The 25,885-nt window shown below is 38.0% G+C and overlaps 1 protein-coding gene across 1 annotated transcript in view; it reads left to right on the top strand.

Moving 5' to 3' along the window:
* Window positions 1–25,885, top strand: part of LOC146314734 (connector enhancer of kinase suppressor of ras 3-like) — a 49,308-nt gene that overhangs the window by 8,288 nt on the left and 15,135 nt on the right. Inside the window, exons 2-4 of the mRNA XM_084737273.1 lie at window positions 14,052–14,215; window positions 23,225–23,427; window positions 24,833–24,920. Coding sequence (XP_084593399.1) covers window positions 14,052–14,215; window positions 23,225–23,427; window positions 24,833–24,920 — 455 coding nt within the window. The remainder of the gene's footprint in view (window positions 1–14,051; window positions 14,216–23,224; window positions 23,428–24,832; window positions 24,921–25,885) is intronic.

Consider the following 25,885-nt stretch of genomic DNA (forward strand, 5'->3'; position numbering starts at 1 on the left):
TGACCAGCAGTCAAAAGGCTTCAAATATTTAAAACATATTTAAGTTGTGATATGAAACAGAAAAGAGCATCAAAGCCTCACATTGTTAAAGCTACACATACATATGGAATATGGTACTAATATATGTATATTTATGGAAAAATACATCATGAGTTGCATCTATCGCCTCCTACCCATAGTCCTTTGTGTTTTGATGACAACGGCCCTTGAATAGATCAGCAAACAAATAGAAAACAAAGCCTGCTCTCCGGTCTGCACCTGTCTCACTACAGGACTCACCTTAGTGAGGGTAGACAGGTGTGATATTTTAACTCATCAGCTGGATTGAATCCAACATCTCATCCTGTAAAACGAGATTACAGAAACTCTCAGGCTTTGTCCTGATGAGGAGGATCCGAGGTGCATGTGATGAGGTTCAGAAGCAGAAAATGAATGTTGGCTGTTTGATCAGTGGGAGGAGAACCTCTGTCACCTGAGAACGTCGTCACCGTGGCATGATGTAGTCCAGCAGGCAGAGCAAAGCACCAGTGTTGGACAAACTACTTTCAAAATGTATTACATGTATAACATATTATTAGTTACATGCAGTTGAAAGTGATGCTACTTTACAGCATTACTGCCTGTGTAGAGTAATGCATTGCACGACTTTTGCATTACCTTCACCAAACGTACGAGTAGGCATTAAAAAGTGGAGGCAGGTATTGTTGTTTCATAGTGGTATCCCTGCAGGTGCCCCTATATTGCAACACTGATGGTCATAATATGTTTCAGTCATTCCCCTCCACCCTGTGTCCTCTGCAGCTTCATGCAGGGTTGCATCTCACCTGCATCGCATCACCATCTGTGATCTGAAATGTTTATTATGCTTCAAGTATGAAGTGTAAAGTGTGCAGCTCTCTGACTCTCTGCTCTGTTTTGTATAGTAGATTAAAATACTTTATTGTAGTGAGCAGTGACGGCCCACATTTCCCATAATGCCTGTAGTGCTGACTAAGTGGTTTGTTAAGTTTGCTGCTTTATGTCCCAAAATGCAAATTCTTCTTTGTTAGTTTGTCTGTTCAGAACATGGTAGTTTATGTTGGTACTTGTTATTTTTGTGCTGGTTTATAGTTTGAACCATCAGTAAGTTGGCTGTTATATTTCTTGACACCAGCTGTATTTAAGCCATTCCACTTCTGAAATGAATCTGGTTTCCTTGGTAACGTGATACTAGATATAGTAAATGTAATACGTTACACAACTTTGTCGCAGCTAAAAGTTGGATATTATTGTAAAGTGTTACTTCTTGTGTTAATTCTTTTAACAAAATATTACAAGAATAACTTTGTAATGTGTTATCTATCAACAATGTTGGAGACATTAACAGCATTTTGATAGTTTAAAATAACAGGATTGCTATGATATTCTATCGGTATGTGGACACCCAAAACAAGTATGTGGGCGACTGAGCATGAGCATTATTACTTCTGGCCATGTAGTGAAAAGAAAAAAGGTGACTGAACCTTTAACCGTAATGATCCATCAGCAGCTGAAGTGTCTGAAGTCGAATTTTAACAAATTTGAGCCAAAATTAATGGCTAAGGAAAGGAATGGGAAAGGAAATCCATCCGTAAAGTGACTGGTGATTTAGAAAATGTTGATTGACAAAAAAAGGAGAAATCTGTATTATATTGTCCGTAATAAATCATAAAATGATCATGATATGTGATCAGAGGTTAAGGAAATTGCTTAAGTTTCTGACAACAATATTACAGCCATGATGTCCTTTGAAATTTCTTGTCCAACCAGTAAATTGTGTTTATTGTCTACCCATTTCACACTTCGTAATTTGGACTCCAGTACTTATTTTTGGATCTGCATTTCCAACATTTTGCTCCTTTTAGGTCCACTTACTAGTCTTTTTCAGAGCTTTCACCCATGTTTCGCGTTCTTCCTCAGCAGGTGGAGAAAGTTTTAGTTATGATTATTTTTGTTAGTTGAGTCAAGCTCACCCATAGATGTTGATAACACAGGACTGTATGAAGAAATTGAATCTGCAAAGCTAGAAAGTTATCAAGATAATTTGAGTACTGCTGGTATCTTTCGTGCCAGTTGTTCATCTGTCCTAAGTATTGTCTTTCCTGGATGTTTGCAAGGAAAACAGAGTGAGGTTACTGTGAAGTGATGAGAGGTTATCAAATGACTCACTAGAAACCGTCATTACATTCATTGCACTGCTTTTAACCGTAATTACTCCCATGAAAATGGACTGTAAGGTGATTTCCATCAAAGCATCCATCAGCTGGCTTATAGATTTGTTTGTTTCGTCGCTGTTGGTCTCCCACCCAACGCTTGTCTTATCAGTGAAACTGAGGTCACTGAGGGAGTGCGGTGAATCAGAGGAAACATCCAGATTCTCTTCGCTGAGCGCCTCTTCCTGCTTTTTTTTCTCCCACATTTGTGAGTAACTTTAAAGTCGTTCAGTAGTGAGAGGGTCCAGAGCCACGTTTACATGGGCCTGATAGATACAGTAACATATAACACTCATACAAATTCTCTATAAAACAAAAATATGTTGCACTGGTGCTGCAACAAACATAGTTTAATTTTTTATGTTCTGTTTTTGTAATCAAACCAGTGTCCCACCATCAAACTAAATTCTAGACCCTAAAATGTCTTCAAAAGGCTTATTTTGTTGGAAAACTGATGAAACGCTAAATGTATTTTTAAATTCTAATGATATAAACATGGAGTTAAGTGCTTGTAAGTAGAAAAAAACCTTCCCATGGTCCTGCTGGAGTGAATCAGACATAATGGTTTCTGTGGGAACTTTGCTATGTAATATCACCCCCCATGATTCATGTAACGCCTCATTAATGGATGCTAGTAAAACAGTCTATAACAGTTGTTCAACCTGCGTCAGAACAAACAGCCGCAGAAACCTCAACATCATAACAAACTGGGCGATAAAAAACCTGCAGGACTGGTCCCATGATATGTGACAGACATCAGCTCTGTACCATCATTTTATGGCAACATAATCCTCTGGTTGGTTGTATGCATCAGTGTGTGCGTTCGTCCACCACTTAGTTTGGATGTTCCTGACCTTGTTCCTGATCTGATCTATTTGCTTTCAGTTCATGACAAGGATGTGTCTAAAACTGATGACTGAATTCTTGTTAACCTCAACTGTACTTTGAAATTTAAGCCAACAAAATGTGATAACTTACAAATGTCAACAAAGTCACACTAACATGCCATATAGTCTAAAGTTTGCATAATCAAGACAGTGTGTTGATTGCATCTGATTGTTTTAATACTGTATAAGTGATTTTACTTTTTGTCTTTTAATACATTTGAAAAAAACAAACAAACACAAAAGGTGTGAAATTTTAAGCTACTGTACATGATGACATGATGGACATGAGGTTAACATTTAATTAAATAATTCTTAATCTTAATAAATTCTGGTGCTGCATAAAAACATAAAACCACAATCAACAAAAACCAAAATGGGAAACATACTGTACTTTAAAGAGAAACACTCGGCAACTACAGAGACACTTTCACAGTGCAATGATGTAAAAAATGCATGTAGAAGAATGCGCAAAGTCACAAAACTAACTTGTCTTAAAGTCATTTTCCAATCAGATTTTGAAGAAAAATACAAATAAATGTATCTTTTTTTCTATTTTTGTGTATATTGCTAAATATGTGGATTTTCCATTTCATGTCAACTTCAAAGTACAGCTGAAGCTGATGAAATCCAAGATCCAATTCTGGCAGTATAGAGTCTGACAGGCTGAGTCTGAGGTGTCTTACAATTGGCCTTCGTACAGAAGATAAATCCTCTTGATTTACATGTTCTTCCATATGATGCCTAATTCAGGACAAAGCCAAAGGAAAGTGTTTATGTTTTTATGCTGAAGCTGCAAAGTACAAAGACTGGAAATTGGGGAAACAGCTAGGATGGCTCTGTTACATGGCCACCTAACAGTACAGATAAAGCTAAATTAGTGACATGTTGTACCCTATTTGTTTAATCTGTACAAAAAAACAGAACATAAAAATATCAGTTTACTGTTTAACAAGGGATTATGGGAACTAGACAGGCAGCACCAATTACTTCTTACTTCTTAAGAAGTAATTGGCCCAGTTACGTTAGCCACCTGCAAGCTGAGGCTTCATATTTAGTGTGCAGATTTAAGAGTGGTATCAATCTCCTCATCCAACTCTCGGTAGGAAAGCAAATAGCGTATATCTCGCATAGAATTTATCTCAGGGCCCTTTTCATATAGAGCAGACTGTACTCTGTAATATTATTTACAGAGACCCAACAGTTCCCACCATGAGCAAGCACAAAGGTTACAGTGGTGAGGAAAAACTCCCTGTCCAGGGTGAACGATCTCAATCTGCTGATTGAGCGAACAGGATAGCTTCACAGGGCAGCACCTCTCTGCAGTACCCTGCACAGGTCTCAGTCAGTTTGTTAGACATTTTAATTCAGACAGTTACAATGATAACCATCCATTACAGTAGATTGACACTGCTGATCTGTGCTGTGGACTCACAGCTCTGCTCTGCTCTGCACACAATGACCTCCCACAATTCCTGTTTGTTTGAGTTCATAAGACTGCTGAGTCCAAACCTCAACGCTCAAGGAAATCCTTTTTCCTCTTGAATAGTGTTTGTTCAACAGAGAGTGTCGCTCCCCCCCCCCCGCAGCATTGTACCAGTGAGATGAGATGAATGGCCAGGGCGTGTGTGTATGTGTGTGATATAGTGAAGGGTTTATAGAGGCCCAGTGAAGCTATGAATAGCCTTAGTGCTCTTTTGCCACTTTTCCTCTCTGCTCTCCACCCTCGTCCTGTTGTGATGGAGGTGGGGTGAATAAATATTCCTTTTGTTGCCCCCAGCTGGGGTGTGTTGGGTGCGAACTCCATCTTTGTGCTTCAACAACACAACACGTGCCATTTGTTGTAATGAACAGGCAACGTACTGTAGAGAGATTAACTGGGGCTGTTCAACCGCTCAGAAAAAATGTTACTGAGCAGTTTCATCTCATCTGGAGTTTGTTTAGTCAAAATGAACAAGAATAAACCAAAAGTCAAACTGTTATTTACCCTGTTTTAAATATTGTTGGAGTTTCAAATTTTGAAATGTCCCTCTAGTTATTTGTTGTTTGGTTTTACATAAAAAAGAATTTAAATTAAGAATTGACTCAGTTTCATTATACCAAAAGTTACTTCCCAGCTTTATCTATTTAAGTACAAAGAAAAGCAAGTTAACAAACTGTGTATGTAAAAACAGTGAAAGTTAAGTTACAGTAGAGCTACAGTGGTATACCAGTATCACAGTATAGAGTGGTATGAAGATTGACAGTTGTCATATAATGTACAGTTGTGCATCTGTGGTATTTAATTCTACTGTATTAGTGTTATTTAAACATATTATATTCCTAATAACTATTTTAACTATTGATGTTTAATGCATTATCATTAGCAGGCATTCGATCAACAGGGGTTTCTGTTCTGGTCATGGTAACCTCTGCAAACCTGTGCCTGCTGCAGTGTTGTTGTTTCCGTCCATATGTCACGTTTTCATTGGTCCATTTGCGAGCAGATAGTCTTATTAAAAAATGCAGATTAAAGGTTTGGATATTAATTGAAATTTTAGGCCTGCTTAGTAGTGAATTATGATTTTAAAAGTATATTTTATCATTATTGAAATGATAATATGTAGATTAATTGATAATGAAAATAATCATTAGTTGCAGCCCCAGCTGGTCACTTTTTTCATGTTTCTGCAGTAAATAGGGCAAATATTTGTCAAATATTCCCTGTCTGTGAGAGGATTTTCTGGGTGGGATGCTGTGTAATAACACTCTGTAAAATGAGGCCAAACATCATGTTTGTTTTGATCTTTCTGACAATGATTAACCGGACTGTTTATGAGCAGCTGGAGTTTCACCTGCAGCTCTTTTTACTGACTTCCTCACGTGTTTTGCTGGAGCCTGACAGGCTCTCCCACTTTATCATCAGGTTGCCATAAAAATACTTTGAGTTATTGCCGGGACAGGAATTTAGGGGACAGGCCATAACTGTAACTATGTCAACAAACTACAGCTTATTGACGGATAAGATTTACTACAGGTTTACTACAACTGATGCCTCAACAGTTTTTATGTGATGCCTGAAAATATGCTGAAAAAATGAATTCAAGAGGAAAGACTTTTATCTGACTTTAAGATTTTTCAAATTCACAAAATGGTGCAGATAGAAAAATCCTTGTTTTCTTGAAAGCCAGTATGAACACAAACTGGATCAGAACTAAAATGAATTGAAATAAAGTGAACCGAGACTTTAAATGTGAAAGTTCCTTAAGTGTCAAACCGTGAAAAATAGACCCAGACAGAAAGTAGGCTGTACTATATATAGACAGACATGTTCCTGTATTTTGCAAAAAGAAACATAAATACTCAAATACAAAGTCTATTGATGTTCTAGCAAAATGTTTTTGCATCTTGAAACAACTGCATTCATATTGAGAAACATTAGGTGAACTATTGATTGCTCAGCAGGTGTAATATCAGGTAATATTGGATATTATTAAACATTTATTGGTCCATAACTACATCAAGAGAGGTTGACTTTGTGGTTAGTAAGGTTGTTTATTTTTCCCATAAAAGACATTTTATCAGGTTACTGATCATAAGCTGTGCAGTGCAGTGAGGGTTTTGAGGTAAGGCAGTGGTTTTGTCCCTGCAGTAAGAGGTAAAATGTTCCCACCCTGAGTTTCTGCTCCTGCTGCCTGTTGGTACACGGAGAGTTTCCCAGCAGCAACTGACTGACAGGAAGACAGAGGCCCAGAGTCGTCTGCAAACACAAGATTGGTTGGAGACGAGACCACAGACAGGGAAATTCACTTTTGTTACATCTGTGATAAAAGCAAGCTGTGTAAACTGGGTTTCTGGAAATTCACTGGAAAAACATCCATCCTTGCAGGTTTAAAGTCTGAAAATCCTAATTTTCTTCTTACAATTTACCAAGTTACTTGTTTCTAAGGTTGTCTCTAATCTGTGATCATTTTATCTTAAGATTTTGGTAATATCAAGAAAAACACAGGTACAGTTTGGAGACTGTTGAGATGTACTGGAAATCAGAGAACGTTCTCTTTTGTCAGTCTCCAATCTGCTTTCATGTTGAGTCAAATTTATTCTGTCAACAAACAGGTCGGTTTCAAAGTGCTTTACAAAGAGCAAAGGCCAGAGATCCAGATTAAAGCAGGCTGTTTTCTCATGTGAACTGTGCTGTGGCGTTGGCGAGCTCAGAGCTGATGAAGATTAAGATTTGTGGTGTATCACAAAACATGAGAAATGGTTCTGCCGCTGAACGTTAGTCTTGTTAATAGATGAACATGAGATAATATGATATTATGATGATTCAAAAGTTCTGGAACTCTTGGAAACACAGGCAATGATTCAGAGGACTTAATCATTCTGGAAAGTTTAGAAGGAGTTGCTGTATACCATAGACATACAGTAACCATGTATTCTTTGGAGAGGTTGTGCCCCCCCCAATACTAAGAAAATACCAATGTGAGCACCAAGCAACACTTGCATAATAATATTGTTGGCAGCAAGTCGCATGTTGTATCAGAGTTTGTCCAGGGTGAGAAAAAAGTATTTGTGGATCTTGGCTCATCAGCCAACCTTCTGAGGTGTCTGTCTCTGTTTGGTTACACTAAAACTAACACTGGCAATCATCGATAACCAGTATCATAAAGCTGGTTAACTCCCGTCTTTGACTGTTAACACTGGTGTTTCCAGCTAAGAGCAGGAGGCACAGGTTGTTAACCTTTACATTACAAGCCACATAATCAGAAACATGAATGAAGTATTGAGATTAGATTAAAACAGTCAGTTGATAGATTATAGTGACAATTAAGAGTGATATTCAGCAAAGGAATTGTAAATGATATAATCACATCACTAGAACATAAAAAGAAAAACAGAAATAGTAAAGACACATCCTCCTGGATGAGCATCATCAGACATTAGTGCTTCATTTTTTGTAATGTGCAGAGTTAAATGTACAGATCTGGTAAAATGCTTTGTTTGGTTTGTAGGGAGCCTGAATTTGTTCAAATAGAACTTTCTTTGGCCTCAGGAGGGACAGTTGGATCTTTTAACCGAGTGAGGTGAGATCAGCAGCTGATCTGCTTCCAGCATCAGAATCTCCCTGTTTGTTGAGCAACAACAAGATCAGGTTATAAATATTTCATCATCTGAGTCTGAACCTGATCTCAAAAAACGCTGCAAATAACAATCCTTATCAAATCATTCATTCTTTTCTCTTAGTAACCAAAAAGTTAAAGCAAATGTGTTAAAAATGGGATGATTTTGCAGCATTTGAATCCTTTTCATTGCCATCTAAAATTTCTTGGAAACAAGTAATCTCCAAAGTTTTAAAGAAAACTATTCAAACTCATACGAATATCTGAAACAAATAAATTAAATCTCAGATCTGAGCCCTTTTTGGAGGATTTCTGATTCTTGTTTTAAGACATGACTGGATATGGCCTGGGAACAATGCAGATTTAAATATCAAAAGTCAAAAAGCTTAAGAAACGTAATGAAAATATTAAAATGACAGAAGCATTTGAAAGGTGAAAGAATAAGCAGTCTAAAATTTATTCAGGTTTATTTAAACCATCTTAACGTTGCACAACTTGTCAGGACTCATTCTTTGCAGTGTTGGTGCTACAGCCTCGCTGTGTTTCATTAATCGTGCTGCCTGAGAAGCATCTCTGAAGCCAAAAACGCAAACCGCTCAGCAGTATTTCAGCGCCGTGATCCCGCTCGTTCCCCAGCGTGTGCCAACCGCTTGAAGCCGCTTTCCAAGAGTTTGGGCTGAGCGCCAAACCCGACTGCAATCTTCAAAATCCGGAATGAGAAAAATGTCTCAACTGTCATTTTATTTCTCACGAGAACATTGGATCCAGCTCTGGATGTTGGCACTGGGCCAGGCTTTGTTTTATATTCAAACTCAGTTGAACCTGCTTGGATCAATGTTCTTTTTCTACAATGCAAATTATGTCTTTACCCTTGTTTTTCACAATAGTTTAAACTGTGGAGAATTCACTTTCATTTGTTTTAAAAATGTCAAAATAAGATGACTGCCATGACCTTGAGCGAACAGTTGAAGCTGGTCAACGTGGAACTGAAACCATCCATATTATCCCAGTTGACCTGGCGGTTTGTGCTCATGTTAAAGGAATAATCCCACCTAAAGGCCCAACAGAAGCTCAGATCTGCTGGTTAAGGTTTCTGTTCTCTGCAGGGAGGCTTGGCCCAGCGCTGTCATGCTTTCATTAGCAGGTGATTTGGCTGTCGCGTGACATTTAGCCGCCCCTGCTGTGCAGCTGAGAGATTATCGGCCTCCTCGGGTGTCAGTAATGTGATCCAGGCTGTCGCCAACACATTCCTGTTGACCACAAACTCTCACTGACCGCCGTCCAACTCTGACAAACAACAGTGAAAGGACTTTTGTTTGAAATATGGTCATATTTTTACCATCAGTCAAACTTTTTGGAGGGGTGTGCTGCAGGCAGTGGCTCTGAATATTTCTCTGAGCGAGCTGGGAGTGAGGGAATATCATGGATGTTTGCAACTGGCATCTTTCCAGGAACATGCAGGAGCAGAACATGTTTTTTACACGTGTCACAAATTTGTTGCAGCAGCTCAACACGAGCAGAAAGCAAAACAAACCAGTAAAGAAGGAGCAGAGAAGTTTTTAGTATAGATGTTCAGGGATGCCTCTACAGTCTTTCAATTAAGTTCAGTTTTCATTCGCTATCTGACATCCCATCTTTCCTTTTTGCCTGATGTGTGACAAAATTTAAATTTGATTGGGATTAAAAAAAAAATAGCTATATTTGAAATGCATCACTGCTTTCACAGTTAAAATTGAAATGAAAACTTAATTTGCAGATAAATTTCATAGTCAGCTTCATACAGTTGAAGGAACAGCTGCTTTTCTTAGCTTTTTATTTTATACATTGAAGACTTTTTCACTGTTAAAGCTGGGGTTCTTTCTTTCATGACCAGATATTCTACCTATTCTTTTCTCAATGAACTGATTGATATTTGATAAAATAACAGAAAATAATGTTTAACGTCTTTAAATGCAACATCTTCTCACTCCCACCTTGTCAGATATGGCAGCTTGGTCCGTGGCCCTACACTTCAAATGGAGACACTTGACGTATCCCTCTAGCATCAGTTTTTCATGTACAAGGCTCCACAGTCAAGAAGTTTACAATAATAAATATGCAATGTCTGGGTAAACTTTCAAAATAAAGGCACAAAAATTTCTTTACATATTTGTTTACTAAAGATAATTAGAGTTAAAGTTATGGAATGTATGCAAGTTATGTATTTAAGTTGTGTGATGTATGTAAGTACAAGACATGAACACATCTCCTGGGAGAAAGTCCTGTGTTTGTTAAACCGTAATAGGGGTGTAAAAAAAACATAACGGTACACTTCCTGTGATATTATGTTTTGTGATAAGACATCGATTCTCATAAACACTAAAGTATTATATTGTGAAACATGCAAAGCAGTGGCAGTGGTTCATTTTGTGTTATCAGTGTTGTCGCTGTTCTGATTACACTAGATCTGAAACAATTAATTGATTATCAATCGATTATTCCCTAAATTCTCTGATTTCAGCTTCATAAGTGAATATTTCTTGTTTTTTTTACTCCTGTTGGACATTAAACTGAATATTTTTGAGTTGTGCACAAAACAAGAAATTCAAGAACGACATTTTATGCTTTGGGAAACACTGATCAACATTTTTCACCATTTTCCAACATTTTAAAACAAACTATTAATCTATTAATCAAGAAAATAATCAAACGATTTATCAAGTATGAAAATAATCATTAGTTGCAGCACTAGATTTCACAAAAAGTAAACTTTTTAATCTCAGATTTTATGCATATAGTAGTGCGTGTATCATGACATGTATCACTAACTGATCCACTCTACCTCCTTCATACGTGGACTTTATCAATCTGTATACTATGTCACCTGACTTGGATTGTACATCAGAACATAATGATAGATGGGTACCCACAGAAATGACTCTTGAGTGGCACATTTTGAAACATAGGACCACTGACCGAGCTGCTGTATTCGTGGAAGTAAGAAGGGAGTAATACCTTGGATCAGTCCAAAGCCCTAAAATATTCATTTTAGTTTCATATAAGACAAAGAAAAGCTACAAGACGGATGTTTCTGGATGCAGAACCAGAAAATGTTTGGCATGTTGGTTCTATGAATGACTTAAATGCTTATCAAATTGTTGGAAGTTATTCAACTGATCAATGAACTGACTAATCCTAAAAGCTGATACACACTACAGATATCTCAAGGCGCCAAAAGTGCTTCATTAAAAAGGTTAATTCGTTACCTTGCATGGTTTTAGCTGTAGCTTTTGAACATAAAGAAACGAGTAAACAAACCAGCTTGCTCTGTATTGTCTCACTGTCTCTCAGTGCATTGCTGTTGATGTATCTGGGTGTCAGAGGTGTTAGCTGGTGAAAGCTCCGAGGTGTCACATCAGCACTTAAGTTAAGGAGGAATTTTCCTCCCTGCTGGCAGTGTGAGTGTCGGCCATCTGTCGTCCTGCGTGTCCATCTGAAGACAAACAGGAGTCACAGTTTCTTTGGGACACTTTAATTACCACATGCAGGGGCAGTTGTTTTCTTCTCCACCGTTCACACCAGCTCAGGCATTTTGTTGGCCAGCTGATGTCCGGCCCCGCTGCTGAGGGCTTCACAACATCTGCCATTTGGTGGACACTCAAGAGCTTTCTCAAACTAACATGTATTTTTAGTTTAGGATGATGACAGGCCATCGACAGTGTTGCTGCCTTGTGCACAAGTTTTTTTTTTAACATTTAGCCAACATTTTTTTCACTATTGAATAATATGCCAGTTATTTTCACAGTTACTTGTTTGCTATATAAAATATTTATCAAACTTTCTCAGAGCCAGAGGTCATATCTTCAGATTGCTTGTTTGTTTCACCAACAATCCCAAATCCCAGAGATATTTAATTCATTAGAATGGAAGAAAGAAAGAACTGGAAGATCACATTTTACCACCTGGAAATGACTTAAATGAAATTGTTGCTGAAGAATCTTTTGTCTGTCAATTAATCTATAAATTGTTTCAGCTGTAGATTGAACAAAGTTGTGTGTTTTGATAGTTCTGACTTTTAAAAGTGACAATCAGAAGATTTGAACCTCTCTGCTGTATTCTAATAAATGTTAGTTTCTGTTTAGCCTAATGTGTTCATTTTTATTTATTTATGTGTTTATTTTAATTGTTTGTTCTTAGATGCCACTGCATGTAGCAGGAACAGTTGTTTTTAGTGGTTATTTTTTTGTCCATGACAATTTCTTTTACATTGGTCAGACTAATAATCATGTTTGGTTTTAAAACATTCAATCAATCAAGGATTACTTAACCAGAGTTTAGTTTAAAGTTGTGTAACAGAGGTGACAATTGTTTATCAGACAGCTTGAGATAAATTTAATTATTGTATTAGTTTAATACCAATAATGTGACCTTCTACGGTATGAAAAAGTGCTAAATAAGTAATTAATTTGACACCTTCTTTTGTGTCTCAGCATTTTACAAACTAAACACATCCTCTCACCCCCTGGGCTGAACATGTTGTCATGTTGTACTGATGTGTGTCAGTAGTAGCATGTGTTGGATGTTGGTTGATGTCCCTCCATTGATCCAGCGGTGAAAACTCTTTTATCTCATCTCCTGCTGCTGCCGTTCACTGAGAGGTCAGAGGTCACAGTTCAGGGTCGGGCACAGAGTGGCGCCGCTGGAGCTGGCGGCGTCTCGCTCAAAGTCAAACGAGGTCACGAGGATTGAATCATGTCGGTCCAGAACGGTCCAGGTCTTCATGGCTATTTCTGCAGAATGGATTTATTATTATTGAGGCATTCGATGTTAATTGGTTGTTTTAATGATGTCATCATACTTTTTAAAAATTCGTGGAGGTTGCTCTGATGTTGAATAATAAAAGTTGTTGAATTTTGGATATCAGAAATAATCCTGACAATTGCTGTTTTCAGCATCTGAAATGTGAGGATTTGCTGCTTTTCTTTGCCATTTATGGCATTAAATGAAGAGTCTTTGGGTTTTGGACTGTTGGTTGGACAAAAGAGGCAAACAGAAGACAGTCACATTGGGCTCTGAGAAATTGTGATGAACATTTTTCACTTTTTTTTGACATTTTATAGACTAAATTATAACGTTACACCCCTACACTGAATGTTGTTTTAAGTCAAAACCAGTTATCTCTTTTCTTATTTTAGTCAGTTTTGGCATTTTTATAAACACCATGATTTATTGTATGTGATTGTTTCTTCACAGCCTGACAGGAGCTACTTAAAGCCTACAGATTTAGAAATATAGACATGGTTTTGCTGTAATTTAGGGCTGAAACTAAACTTTTCTTAATGGTGAAACATCATTTGATGTTGATGAATGTTGATGACGACGGGGTCAAACCTGTGACCTCCTGTGTGCAGGACGGTAGGATTTGTCTGTCTGTATAAACCCAGACTAGTGATCTTGTGGATCCTGAGGTGGGGTGTGGTGAGGTAGCGGGACAGTGTTAGCGCTGTTGGCCGTCACAGTGATGGATCAGCAGGAAGAGTCAATACATGAGTGTTGACTCATCAGCTCTGTTTGCTGTCAAACTTGAATGGATCATAACAGACGACTTTCACTGAAACTCAGCTGCTGAAAGGATCTCTGTTAGTATCGTTTACTCTCTCGCATATGCACAGGACTTACCATCTTCCTCCTCATGTGCTTTACTGCATTCCAGACAAATATTCCAATATAAATATGTTTTTTATGACCTGTTTAACAGAAAAACGTTGCCAATAAAACTGCCTACAGAAAGCACAGAAATACTTTGTGGTTTCCTTGGTGTCCCCTCTCAGTGTGTTGTGTCTCTGTGTGTCCCTCAGGTCTGGACGACAGCCTGCAGCAGTACATCCCGTCCTTCCAGCGGCAGCAGGTGGACGGGGAGAAGCTGCTCAGGATGTCCCACCAGGAGCTGCTTACTCTGGGCGTATCGCGGGTCGGACACCAGGAGCTGGTGCTGGAGGCCGTGGATCTGCTCTGCGCCCTGGTCAGTAACCCGCCACAGTGTCACGTCTTTTCAAACTTCACTGTCAGGGTCTTTCCTTAGGATAAATATTGGGGTAACGTCACACTAAAGCTCACAGTACAGCAGGCATGTTTTATGAATTTTAAATAGTTGACAGTACTGTATGACTGACCTGTTGTTATTGTTTTTCTTACTTCTATGTGGGATAATCAAGTTCTCTGTTTTGTGCACTAAAATCCCCATAATGCTTTAGGAGATTAATGCAGGAAGTGTAATGTTGCCATGGAAACAGTGATTGAGCTGTGGGCTTCAACTTGAGACTTGATTTTTTTTTAAGGCTATATTTGTTTTAGAGCCAGATAGATTTATCTGTCAGCCAATTTTATTGACCCAAAATTGACCTATCACAGATCAGTCTATATCACTATCGGTGTATATGTCTGATATGTACCGATGTGAAAACTTTTATTTTACAGAACATTATGCAAATTGTTTTTATTATCATATTTTCTGATTTTTTTGTTCCCTAATATTGGCATTGGCATCGGCCCCAAATATCTAGCATCAGTTAGGCTTTAACTTGTAACATTTTGGCTAGTTTGCACCATGAAAATACACGCTAAATTAGCTGTTAGCAGTTCCTATTTGTGCTGTAACCATGAAAAAGGCAACTATTACTGGAATACTTTGGTACTCAGGAAAACATGAGGATTATGAGGGATCCAGGGAGATATTTCCAAGGAACATGACTTGCATTAGACAGTGTTGATACATACCAGCTTTGCTCACTGGTGTTCGCAGTACAGATGATTTGGGCTGGGCTCAATTTACTAGCATGGTTTAGCAAAGAGTCAACAACTGACAAAAGCTTTGAGTTCTGTTCACCACACGCTGAGATGTAGACAGAAGCTCTGTACCAAACCCAAACATCTGTGTTCTGTCACACCCCAAATAAATATTTGAAGCTGCAAGAGGCAGCTTCGCACACAGGGGACCTCAAGTTACAGCAAGTTGTCTGAATTTTTTATCTGACTTTTTTTTTAAACTTCAGAATCCACCAGAAATTTATAGTCCATTACACAGTTCCAAACCAGCAGGTGTTTAGTCACATAAGGAGAGTAAAGGGACATCCTCCTTTTTTCCTTTGGACATAACAGAGTATATGCATACAAATCTTAAACAATACATCGGAAAACAGTGGTTTTCATGGTAAATACCAGTGATCGGTGGTATAAAAGCACTAATGCTAAGGTTGCCTGTAAATTTCCATCTAAGGATGTCTTATATATACTATTATAATATGCTTTGCTAGAAGGTCCTTAGTCACTGTTTTCCTTTAAGGGACCTATATCAGTCTCTTAAAAGTGAAATAATTTGTGGAACATAAGACAAAGGATGAATTTATGGTGATTTAAAAGAAAGAGGAGATACCAAGATGCATTTTTCTGGACAGAGAAAACCCATTGGACACTGAGTGATGTGCAACTTGTTAGAGAGTCTAGATTTCATGTCAGCAATAGCAACTTTGTAGCTAGCTAGCCAAATGTTAACATAACTCTATCTCATAAAATAACATGATGTAAGTACTGTATATCATTTTAGTGGAACTGTCAATGTTTGTCTCCTTTCTTGCTGTCACAGTTTTTTCATATTTCATTACTTCACAGCAGATTTGTCACATTGATTTTGTCAGTTGCTTCATGGCACATCCTCATTTACTATTCCTCTTCACACATTGTCTTTGAAATAGTCATCTCTGTAGTTCATTACTCTTTTATCAGATAAAAACAGTTGTTTGATTGGTTGGTTGTCATCATGTAGGACGTGATACTTCAGAAAAACTGAACTTGTTCTTAAAGAATATAAGCCTCCCTGTCCCTCAGTGAAATTCTGTTTTTGATGTTTGCATTAACTGCATATAGGTTTGAAAAATATAATTAATTTGAAAAAAAAAAAAACACACATTCCATATGAATATCTTTTACGTCTGAACACAAAAGAAAGAGAACAAACTAAAAGGCTTTATGCAACACTCAGTTTAGGGAAATATTTTTCAGAGGCAAACTTAATTTTGAAATTTAATTTATTCAGCTGCGCACATAATTTGATTATATGAGTTTGTGTTTGCTAGTTAACTGAAACGATTAGATATAAAAGAGCACCAGTATCTGTTCTGCTGACAACAGCTGCAGAGTAACGTTATCTTTTCTAAATGTGTGAATTTATCGAGTCTGAACCATGAAGTTGCTTTATGTCCAACACATAGCTGTGGTTTTATACTGCTCTGGCTCTCATGCAGAGAATGTGCTGATGTAAATAAAATGCACTCTGTTAAATTTTTATCTGATCTGGCAACATGCCCTTACTGCTGGGTTTAATACTCCTACACTGTAAAAAAAATGTAGCGATGGTTTCTAGAAAGTTTCTAGAAATTAAATAGTCTTGAAAATCATTGATGTCCTCCTGACTTACAGTACATGTGTTTCTAATAGTTTGATTTATTTAATGTGAAAATTATACAAGTCTTGAGTTAAAAATCCTTTAAACCAATAAACTCTGCACATCTCTCACAGATTGTCTCTAAACTTAAGAAGAATTTGAAACCATTTAGACTGACACATGTAAAACGTGGCAGTCTGCTGTGAAATTACTATATCTTGCCAAAATGACCAAAATTGCATGTTGAAAAGTAAATGAGGAATTTCACAAAATGCCTCCACGTTTTCAAGATACAGTGTTTGACCTCATATGAGGAGAGCCCACCATGACAAGGGCCAAACATTTGTTTCAAGCCAACAGAGTTGTTGTCTGAAACAGTTAAAAGCGTCGAGCTGCAGACAGAAGCCCTCAGTCAGCTGTTTATGAGCTCTGACTGTCTGTGTCACAGTGAAAAGGAGGATTTACAGTCGGTGCTGAGGTTTAATGGTGACACTGAACTGAATGGGGTCCCGCAGCCTTTTTAAATGGAGCCTGACACTCACTGACAAACAGTGAAAATAAAAGGACAACTGACCGCAGCAATGGGACGGTTATCAGACATGAGAACGACTGCAACTGTTTAAAGTTGTGTTATTGAAGCTTGATTAATCTAATGAGTGGCTGCAGATTACCTCAGAGAATAAGCATAATAAAATCCCTCAAAGTGCATTGGAAATGTGGAATTGTTACTTCAATATCAATGTTTCAAGGAAAAATATTAATTTTAGGCATTTTTTGCAGGGTGGGATTAGTCTAAAACGTGGCAGTCATTTAATCAGTGAGTGAAAAATGTGCTAATGAGGTGAGATAAGTTTGTGTCTGATATGACTTAGCTTGTTGGAAATGAAGTGGTGACATTATCTTGAAGTAAAACAGATCAACTCCAGCAGCTCTGGTTCTTACTGCATGTGTTGGCAGAGAAAAGAAAGTCACTTCTGTTCTTCAGTGCAGGTTCGGTCAGTGGTTCTCAACTGATTCATGCTCGGGGTCCCTGTTTTTTCTGCGTTAAAAATCAACTTAAGCTGAGTTGAGGTGGAGCCCCTGGACAGATGTGGCATGTCCACCATAACACCCTCAAGCTGGTCGGTGTGTGCATCTGTTTTCGGAGCATGTGAAAGCAGGAAGCAACTTTTTTGCAATACGCGCAGCTGTTGGCAGGATGCATAGCATGCGAGCTAAAGTATCTATGTGTGGTTTTGTGTGATAAATGAAAAATGATGATAACATGATTGTGGTAAACATTAATTTATATGTAGGTTAGGCCTACAACTAACAGATTCAGTTGCTCAATAGTATAGTGGATTAAATTTGTTCAGAAAGCTGAGGTTATCAACATTCCCTAGTATTGTTATCTCTTCATAATAATAAGCCAAGAGCTAGATATAGCTCAGTAGCAAGCCCAACATAAAATGTTGGATTATAAACCAGATGTTAGGCTGCAGTCAAGTAATAAGGAATTGTCCACTGCTGTACCACCAGACTGCAGGGCAGCTTCTTCTCTCAGGCTGTCAGACTGCTCAGTTGATCCTCTGCATTCCAAAATAGTTTTGTTTTTATGACTTATCATTGGAATTAAATAGACAATATACAGGCAGTGTGACTATAGCAATTACCAGGTAATGGGTAATCAAAATGTGCTTAACATACACATACTGGGAGGGCAGAGTCTGGTCATAAATACTTTTTTCACTTCAGTGGTCTAGCCTCTCCATTTTATACAAATTACTGTTGAATTTCTTGGAGCATATTAGACATCATGCTCATAAGTTAGCTCATGTTATCTAATTCAGGTATCCTTAGCAAGGTGTTAGCTTTGCTTTGCTTTTAGCCACCAATGTGAATTCATATATTGATGTAAAAACATCTCACCTCTCAAAGTGTATTTCATGAATAAAAGAGACACATTACATACCTGTCTAGGACGAAGACAGCCAATTCAGGATCAGCGTTAAATCGTTTTAAATCCTGCGATTCTCTCCATCTGTTGAATGACCGCCAAAGATTAGCCTTTCTCTGTTCTTTGGTCTATTCTTTTCTTTTTCTCTTTGCTGATTCTTCTCCAGTGTCCGCCATGACCTATAGGGTAAAAATGAAATAATGTAAATAAAACTCCACTTCTGTCTCTTTTTGACTGTCTAATGTATTACTTAATGACATACTCTGCCTGGCAAAATGTAAACACAGGTTCTTCTGGGTGTGTGCTGTAAACTGCTTCATCAGTATGAACTTAAGACTGTTTCATAACCAGTTTAAAACTCCATGTCCTTGCTTTAAGTGGATCTGAACAACACCAAATCCAGACTGCAGGTCTTCAAGTTTTTGCTACAGAAGGGGATGGTCAAGGTGACATGGCCTACTCTGTCAGAGGCATTTGACAAATCAATAAAACAAGCTGCACATGTAATATTTTTTGCAGTCCAGTGGGAAAAACATACATTTTAGATGTAAGACTGATAGATATTTTTGCAGTGTGGGATTCACCCAGAAAGTGTAATTTAATCAGTACATGAAAAATGTGCTAATGAGGTGAGATAAGTTTGTGTCTGATAAGATTCAGCTGGTTGCAAATGAAGACGTGACATTATCTTGGAAGTAAAGCAGATCAGCTCCTGCAGATCTGGTTCTTACCGTATGTGTTGGCTGAGAGAGAGGAAAGTGACCTCTCCTCCAGTTCTGTACTACAGTACTGGTTAAGTCAGTGGTTCCCAACTGGACCATCCTCTGGCTCCACATTAGTCATTAAGCCACAGCCCACACAGTAAAATTTGCTTCCATTTGTTGTTTCTCTCAACCACTCATCCTATTCAGGATAAATGGGAACTAGAGTTTAAGCCAGTCAGGGTTGGGTGATGTGTTAAAATTTTCCAACTGGACTCTGTCAGCCCAACAATCCACGACTGATGATGTATTTGTGCAGGTGTGTATATGTGAGCAGCGGTTCTCAGTCGTCCTTCAGAGACAGGCTGTGACTGATTTGGTCCTCTCATGCATAAACACCAGTTTTGGTTATTTATTTTGCATGAGAGATTTCTCTGTTTGTGTTTTTGACTGTGACTTTGAAACTCATATTGGTGCGTTCAGATACATAATGTGAATGTTTATGTTACTGAAAGAAACTTATTTACCCTCTTTTTTCTTTATTCTTTATCTTTCTTATTGACAAGCCAGTTAAATGACATTTAACGTAACGACAACAAATCTTCCATCATTGTCTTCTCGGTCAACTCTCCTTAATGAAAAGAGTGAAACATGATGAGACATGCTTTATGGAGCAATTTCAGTTTCTACATGTAGTGCTTGTTGTACAACTAAGTATTAATAACACACCTGGTATTTTACAAAATTAGTTTTTTATTTAATAAATGTGGGGCCTTATTTGTGAAGATGAATTAAAGTGAGTTTATTTCCGTTAAAGAAAAGCAAAATAATGTTTGGTGCAGTGGACAAGTAATGTAATCGGTGTGTAATTAAACTCAACCCAAACACCGTGCAACACCAGTAACACTGACTACTGTGGCAAACCTATCAGCAAGTTTAACTTCTGAAAATGTCATTTTAAGACCCAAGTACAGACCTTTGTTCATGGGACAACAAGTAGTTGGGGGGAGATCACACCCCTGTCTCTTTGAATCCCTGAAATCACATCTCACTGAAGAGAAAAGCACCAAAAAAACTAAACAGAGTCATGAATAGATGATTCACATCAGCTCGAGTGTTTCAGGGAGAGTTTTCCTGTAAGACTGAATTGAAGGTCAGGTGACGTGTTGTGGATATTTTCTGCAGCGCAGAGTTGAGTTAACTGTTCTCTGGTGTGGAGCAGGAAACAGATGTGACCCCTCCCACCTGTTGGAGACCCCCCACCCTTCCCCTGACACACACACACACACACACACGATCAAACAGTGTACAGCACATAGAGGAAGAGCCATTGCAGTTTTGTTCCAGCAGCAGTTTCCTTTGGCTGTCAGATGATCAGTTTTCCATCAGAGACTCGTTCAGTGCAGCAGGAGACACTTTCTCTGTTCTCACTTTTACCTCCCAAACAAGTTTATTATCAGACTTAAAAGAACACAGTCATGCTGTTTAGAGTGTTTAGTCCATCAGCCATAAATATTTAGTGAAGAGAGAGCCATTGTGTTGTATAATATCCTTTTTTTCATCTCGCAAAAGTGATGTGTATTGTTTTCTACTTGTGATGAGTAAAACGTGTTTTCCTACAAAAAAATCTGCATTTTGGGGTGTAATGTCACTTTAATGATTTGTAAAATGGGACAAACAGAGCAGTTAAATATGTTTCCCACCCTGTTAGTCAGGTTTATTATTGATTAAAGACACATTGGTACAATCATAGTGGTGCTGAAAGAATTAATTGATTACTTGATTGTCAAAAAAGTAATTTATTCAGGTTCCAGCTTTTCAACATGAAAAATTGCTGGGTTTTTTTCTTTTAATAGTTTTGGGTGTTGTCTGACATTTAGAGACTAAACAGTTCATTTATTAATCAAAAAAAGTTTAACAGGTAATCAATAATGAAAATAATCAGTTTCAGCTCTAAAGGACAGTTTCTGGTCAGCTGCATTTCTTCTTCAGTTTTTCAATACTTTTGGTCGTGATTTTAGTTCAGTGAAGCCAGACTCACATGTCTTTAGTCAGATTAACAGATACATGCAGCCTGTTTCACTTCAACATGGGTCTGACTTCACTTTACAGCTCATTAATGACTGACGTATCTGCTGCTGGCAGGGTGAGATCATTTCATGTTAACATAATTTGAGTATTGGCCTGAGGCTTGATTTTAAATGCTCTGTCATGTTCTGTTAAGGTGTGTGTAAAAAAAAAAAAAAAAAAAAAAAAAAAAAAATATATATATATATATATATATATATATATATATATATATATATGTGTGTGTGTATTTTTTTTTTTTTTTTTTTTTTCCCCACAGTGCAGTCAGCCGACAGGTGAAATGTCAGTTTGGCTGCAGATGTTTTCATTGGCTGTGAGCGTCGGGACGCGTCAAACATCTGAGCTGCCTCAGGCGAGCCAGCGTGTACACACCGTCAGCTGACAGAGATTTAATCACAGAGCTGTGAGGACGAGGCAAACAAGAATTTATTCATCTGCAGTTATTGATCAGTTACAACTTCACTTATGGTGTGCAAACCTAGACCTCAAGTATCTCTGCAGTTCTGATGTTTGTTCATTGATTACATGGTTGAATGATTGATTAACTGATTGATTGATTCATTCATGTAAATAAATCTTCAGGGAAGCATGACCGAGATGTTCCAACAACATCTTATTTTTTTAACAGATCAATCAACTTTTGTTTTTTAATTTGTTACTAAGGTAACCAAAGATCCTCACTGATCATTATTTTTAATTGATAAACATTATTGATTATCATCATTGTTCCTGTAATCTGTCACATTGGCTCACTTTGGGTTTGGATTTGGTTTGAGTGAGGTTTACACGGTGTGGACTAATTTTGTTGTCATATCATCGCCATGGTGACTGGCCTGTAGGAATGTGTGTGTGTGTTTTTGGTTGGTGGGGGATGGGTGGAGGTTTGTTGATCATGTGTCATGAGAATCTGTTCCCATCATCCCTGCGTATGATGTGATGGTTGTGGTTTGTGTGCTTTGTTTTGTTTTTTCCTTTATTAACATCAAAACATTTTCAGCTTATCTCAGATTTGACAGATGAAAAAAACAATAACAATATAAAACAGGTCTGACACAGGCAGACACAGTTAGGAAAATAAAACATCTACTGTCTCCACGCCAGACCACAGAGCCCTGCAGTTATCGTTTGCAGACAGTCAGGTCCCAAGTAAGTTATAAAAGGACTCCAGACTTTATGAAACTGAAAAGGTTCCTCTCTGGTGTGTGTTTTCTTGACCTGAGCTCACTGGGACTGTTTGTTCTCTGAATTAATTTGTATCTTTAAAGGTTAACAAATAATTTTAACATTAGTTTAGAAGGATTTGATCATTTTGTTGCAACAAAATATTGCATGCATCTTGCAAATATGTTGCAATAAAATAAATATAATAATAGTTTGTGGGTATATTTTTAGCTGCTTTCCTATGTGACATATGGATCCGATTTAGAGGAAAATCTGCTGGATGGTAGTTTGGGTTGGATTAAAAAATGACGATACCAGTACCCTTAAAATGATACCAATACCAATGGATTACTTATTCTGATAAATTTCTTCTGTATGAAGAATGCTTGTGGTGATTGGCTGCGAGCTAAACCATATAAAAAGTCTTTTTTTTTCTACATCTGGGTACCAAAAGGATTAAATGTAGGTATAGTTTGACTGGAGAAGTTTCGATACTACTTGGCATTGGGTTATTTCAATTGATACCTAACAGGGCTGATGGGAAATGTGGTCTTGGAAGATGCAGGAGGACTGAAAACACCACTGGTACAAGATGGAGAACTAAGCTAGAACTAATTATTCACACTGTAGTTTAACATATATATTTTTACATATAACGTTGGTCATGTTTGAAATGTACAATCTATAATTTTTATGTTTTTACAGAACTATGGTGTGGAGTCGGACAACCTGAAGACTCTGGTGGGGAAGATGAGAGCGGCGCACCACAGCTTGAACAGCGCTGTGACGCAGCGCAGGAAGAACCCGGCCTACCACAACAAAATCTCCCATCAGCCCTCCAACGAATTCCTGACCGCCGTGGTCGAGCTGATCGGAGCCGCAAAGAGTCTGCTGGCCTGGCTGGACAGGTAAACACAGACACTATCAGCACACAGGGAACCCTGGCCAAGATGGCAGCAGCACAGTATTACAAAAGCACAAAGACGTCTAACTGAAAAAGGATTTTAAAAAAAGTTTTAAAAAGTTCACTTTTCATAGAAAACATCAGATTTGTGTGATGTGAGAGTTTTATGGTTCATTGGTGTGCAATAGCAGAACAAAAGAGTGCTAAAGCCCCCTCTCAGACACTCTCACTGTCGCTCACACTCACAGTTGTTAGTGCTGGTCCTTGTTAACGTGTGTTGGTGTGTGTCAACTGTCACTGCGTCTCTCTGTCTGTCTGTCTGCTGTTTCTCAGCTTGTATCAGCTTGAAGAACATTCCAGCTCACTGCAGCTGTTACGCACAAACTCTGACACGTTGCTGCACTGACGCCCAAAACACACCTGACATCCGTCGTGTGTCAGATCGCGCAGACACAGACACCTCCGGCTGAGCTCCTACAGCAGTTTTACTGAATCTAAATTAGAGATACACCGTGTTGGATTTTTGACAAAAAATAAGAAAACTATTGCTGAAGGGTTTTTCTTCTTTTTCTTTCATGTTCTACACAAATTTGTCATAATGATTGAGATGACGTCTCTTAGACTGGGGCATTAAATTTATAGTGTTGAAGGAATTTGGCAACTTTGCTATCAGTTTTCTTATCAGCCTGTCATATCAGCAGATACTAATACAGATATTTCATTTTAAAGCCGGTCAGTAATATTGTGCATCCTTAATCTCAATCTAATGCTAAATCCAGATAATTTAAAATATAATTAGATTCAGCCTTCAACATTTGTGAGGATCAAAAATTGTTAAAAACCTGTCTACAACAGGTGCTGCTTCTTTTTGTACAGCTTTTTTTTAGTATTTAATGGATATTTAATAGCCAGTGTTTTATTATGAATATATAATTTAATTTTTACAAGCATAAACAAAATGTTTATGCATGCTCTTAATTATATTTCTTTGAAAGACTGGAAATCGGAATCAGGCAAAATCAGAATCGGCAGGTCAGACCCTTAAAAGAAATCGGAAATCGGAATCAGACAAGAAAATTGAAATCGGTGCTTCTCTAACCAAAACATATGTACTTTGACCAAAATTGAAATGTATGAATTTGAATACAGAAGGAAAACTACTGGGAAGCTGCAGAATTAAAACCGCAAAAAAATAAATAAAATAAAATAAAATAAAATAAAATAATGGACCCACCCTTTAATTTACTGTGAGCAACATGAAACATTACATGGTTTACAAATTATATTCAGCAGCCTTCAAGTGTTGTGAATATGGGTCTTTTGTCCTGACCCTTCAGACTTCTGACAGAACCTGCTGAGTTTTTACTACAGGCCACCACTGTAACAAGACCAATACTCTGTCTTTCCAGGACTCCTCTGACAACCGCCAACGATTTTACCTCCACCAAAGGCAGAATCATCCAGCTGTGTCTGGAGCTCACCTCCACCGTCCAGAAGGTCAGTGAGGCTTAAACACTCCAGCTCAAAAATGATGATATCCAGGCTGTTTCTACACGACTTCATGAGAAACATTATCTCAGAGTCTGATGCTGAAGGAGATGAATCAGATATTTTCTGTGTGAAGCTGCCTGTGCTGAGGGGACATCAGAAAAAGACAGAAGGTCGTGAACTGAAGTCTTGTCATGTTGGGACCCTCAGGGACAGTTTATTTTCTTGCTTTGATGATGATAATCATGAGGATGAACTTGTGTTTACATGTACAAAGTCCCTCTGATGATGAATCCCTTTCAGATATCAGTTTCACCAAAACAAGCAAGAGCTTTTTAATTTCTTAATCTTTTGATTTTGCCCTTAAAATATATTTCTTTTAATTAAATAATATATTGTGCATCATTTTATACATATTTCAGTAAAATTCAGGCTGACATATTTAGTAGCTTTGGAAACTTCTCTATTAGCTAGAATTTCAAAGCACCAGACTCTCAGCTGAGACAGAGCAAGGTCAGTGGGAAAAGTCAAAAGCTTGTGTGTTCATGTTTTAGCATCTTGCAGTTAAATCGGTGAGGTTTGCTGCACTGGTCTGATGCAGGTGTTAACGCTCACTCGCATCCCGTCACCACCTTCCTGCTGACAGGCACGTACATGACAACACACACACACACACTGAGGCTGTTGTGGAAAAGACAGCAGATCTGCTGAAAGAGTGTGTTTGAACAGTCACCGAGGGGCCGTCGCTGGGAGTGGACAAGGATTAAACGTGTGTACAGTGCCTGAAATTTATGTATTTTTTTTCTGAATCAGATTTTAAATATCTTCTCCAGTGGAGACAATAAAGAACAAAGAGCTTAATCAGACGTCTTTGGATGAGTGGTAGGAAAAAGTTTCCTAGGAGCCAAAGAAATTAAGGAATTACACATTTTAAGGAACAGTTCAACCCAAAATCAAAGACACATATTTTTCCA

This window comes from Lutjanus erythropterus, chromosome 15 (genome assembly GCF_056507025.1).
Source record: "Lutjanus erythropterus isolate fLutEry1 chromosome 15, fLutEry1.hap2, whole genome shotgun sequence".
In the NCBI taxonomy this organism is placed as follows: Eukaryota; Metazoa; Chordata; class Actinopteri; order Lutjaniformes; family Lutjanidae; genus Lutjanus; species Lutjanus erythropterus.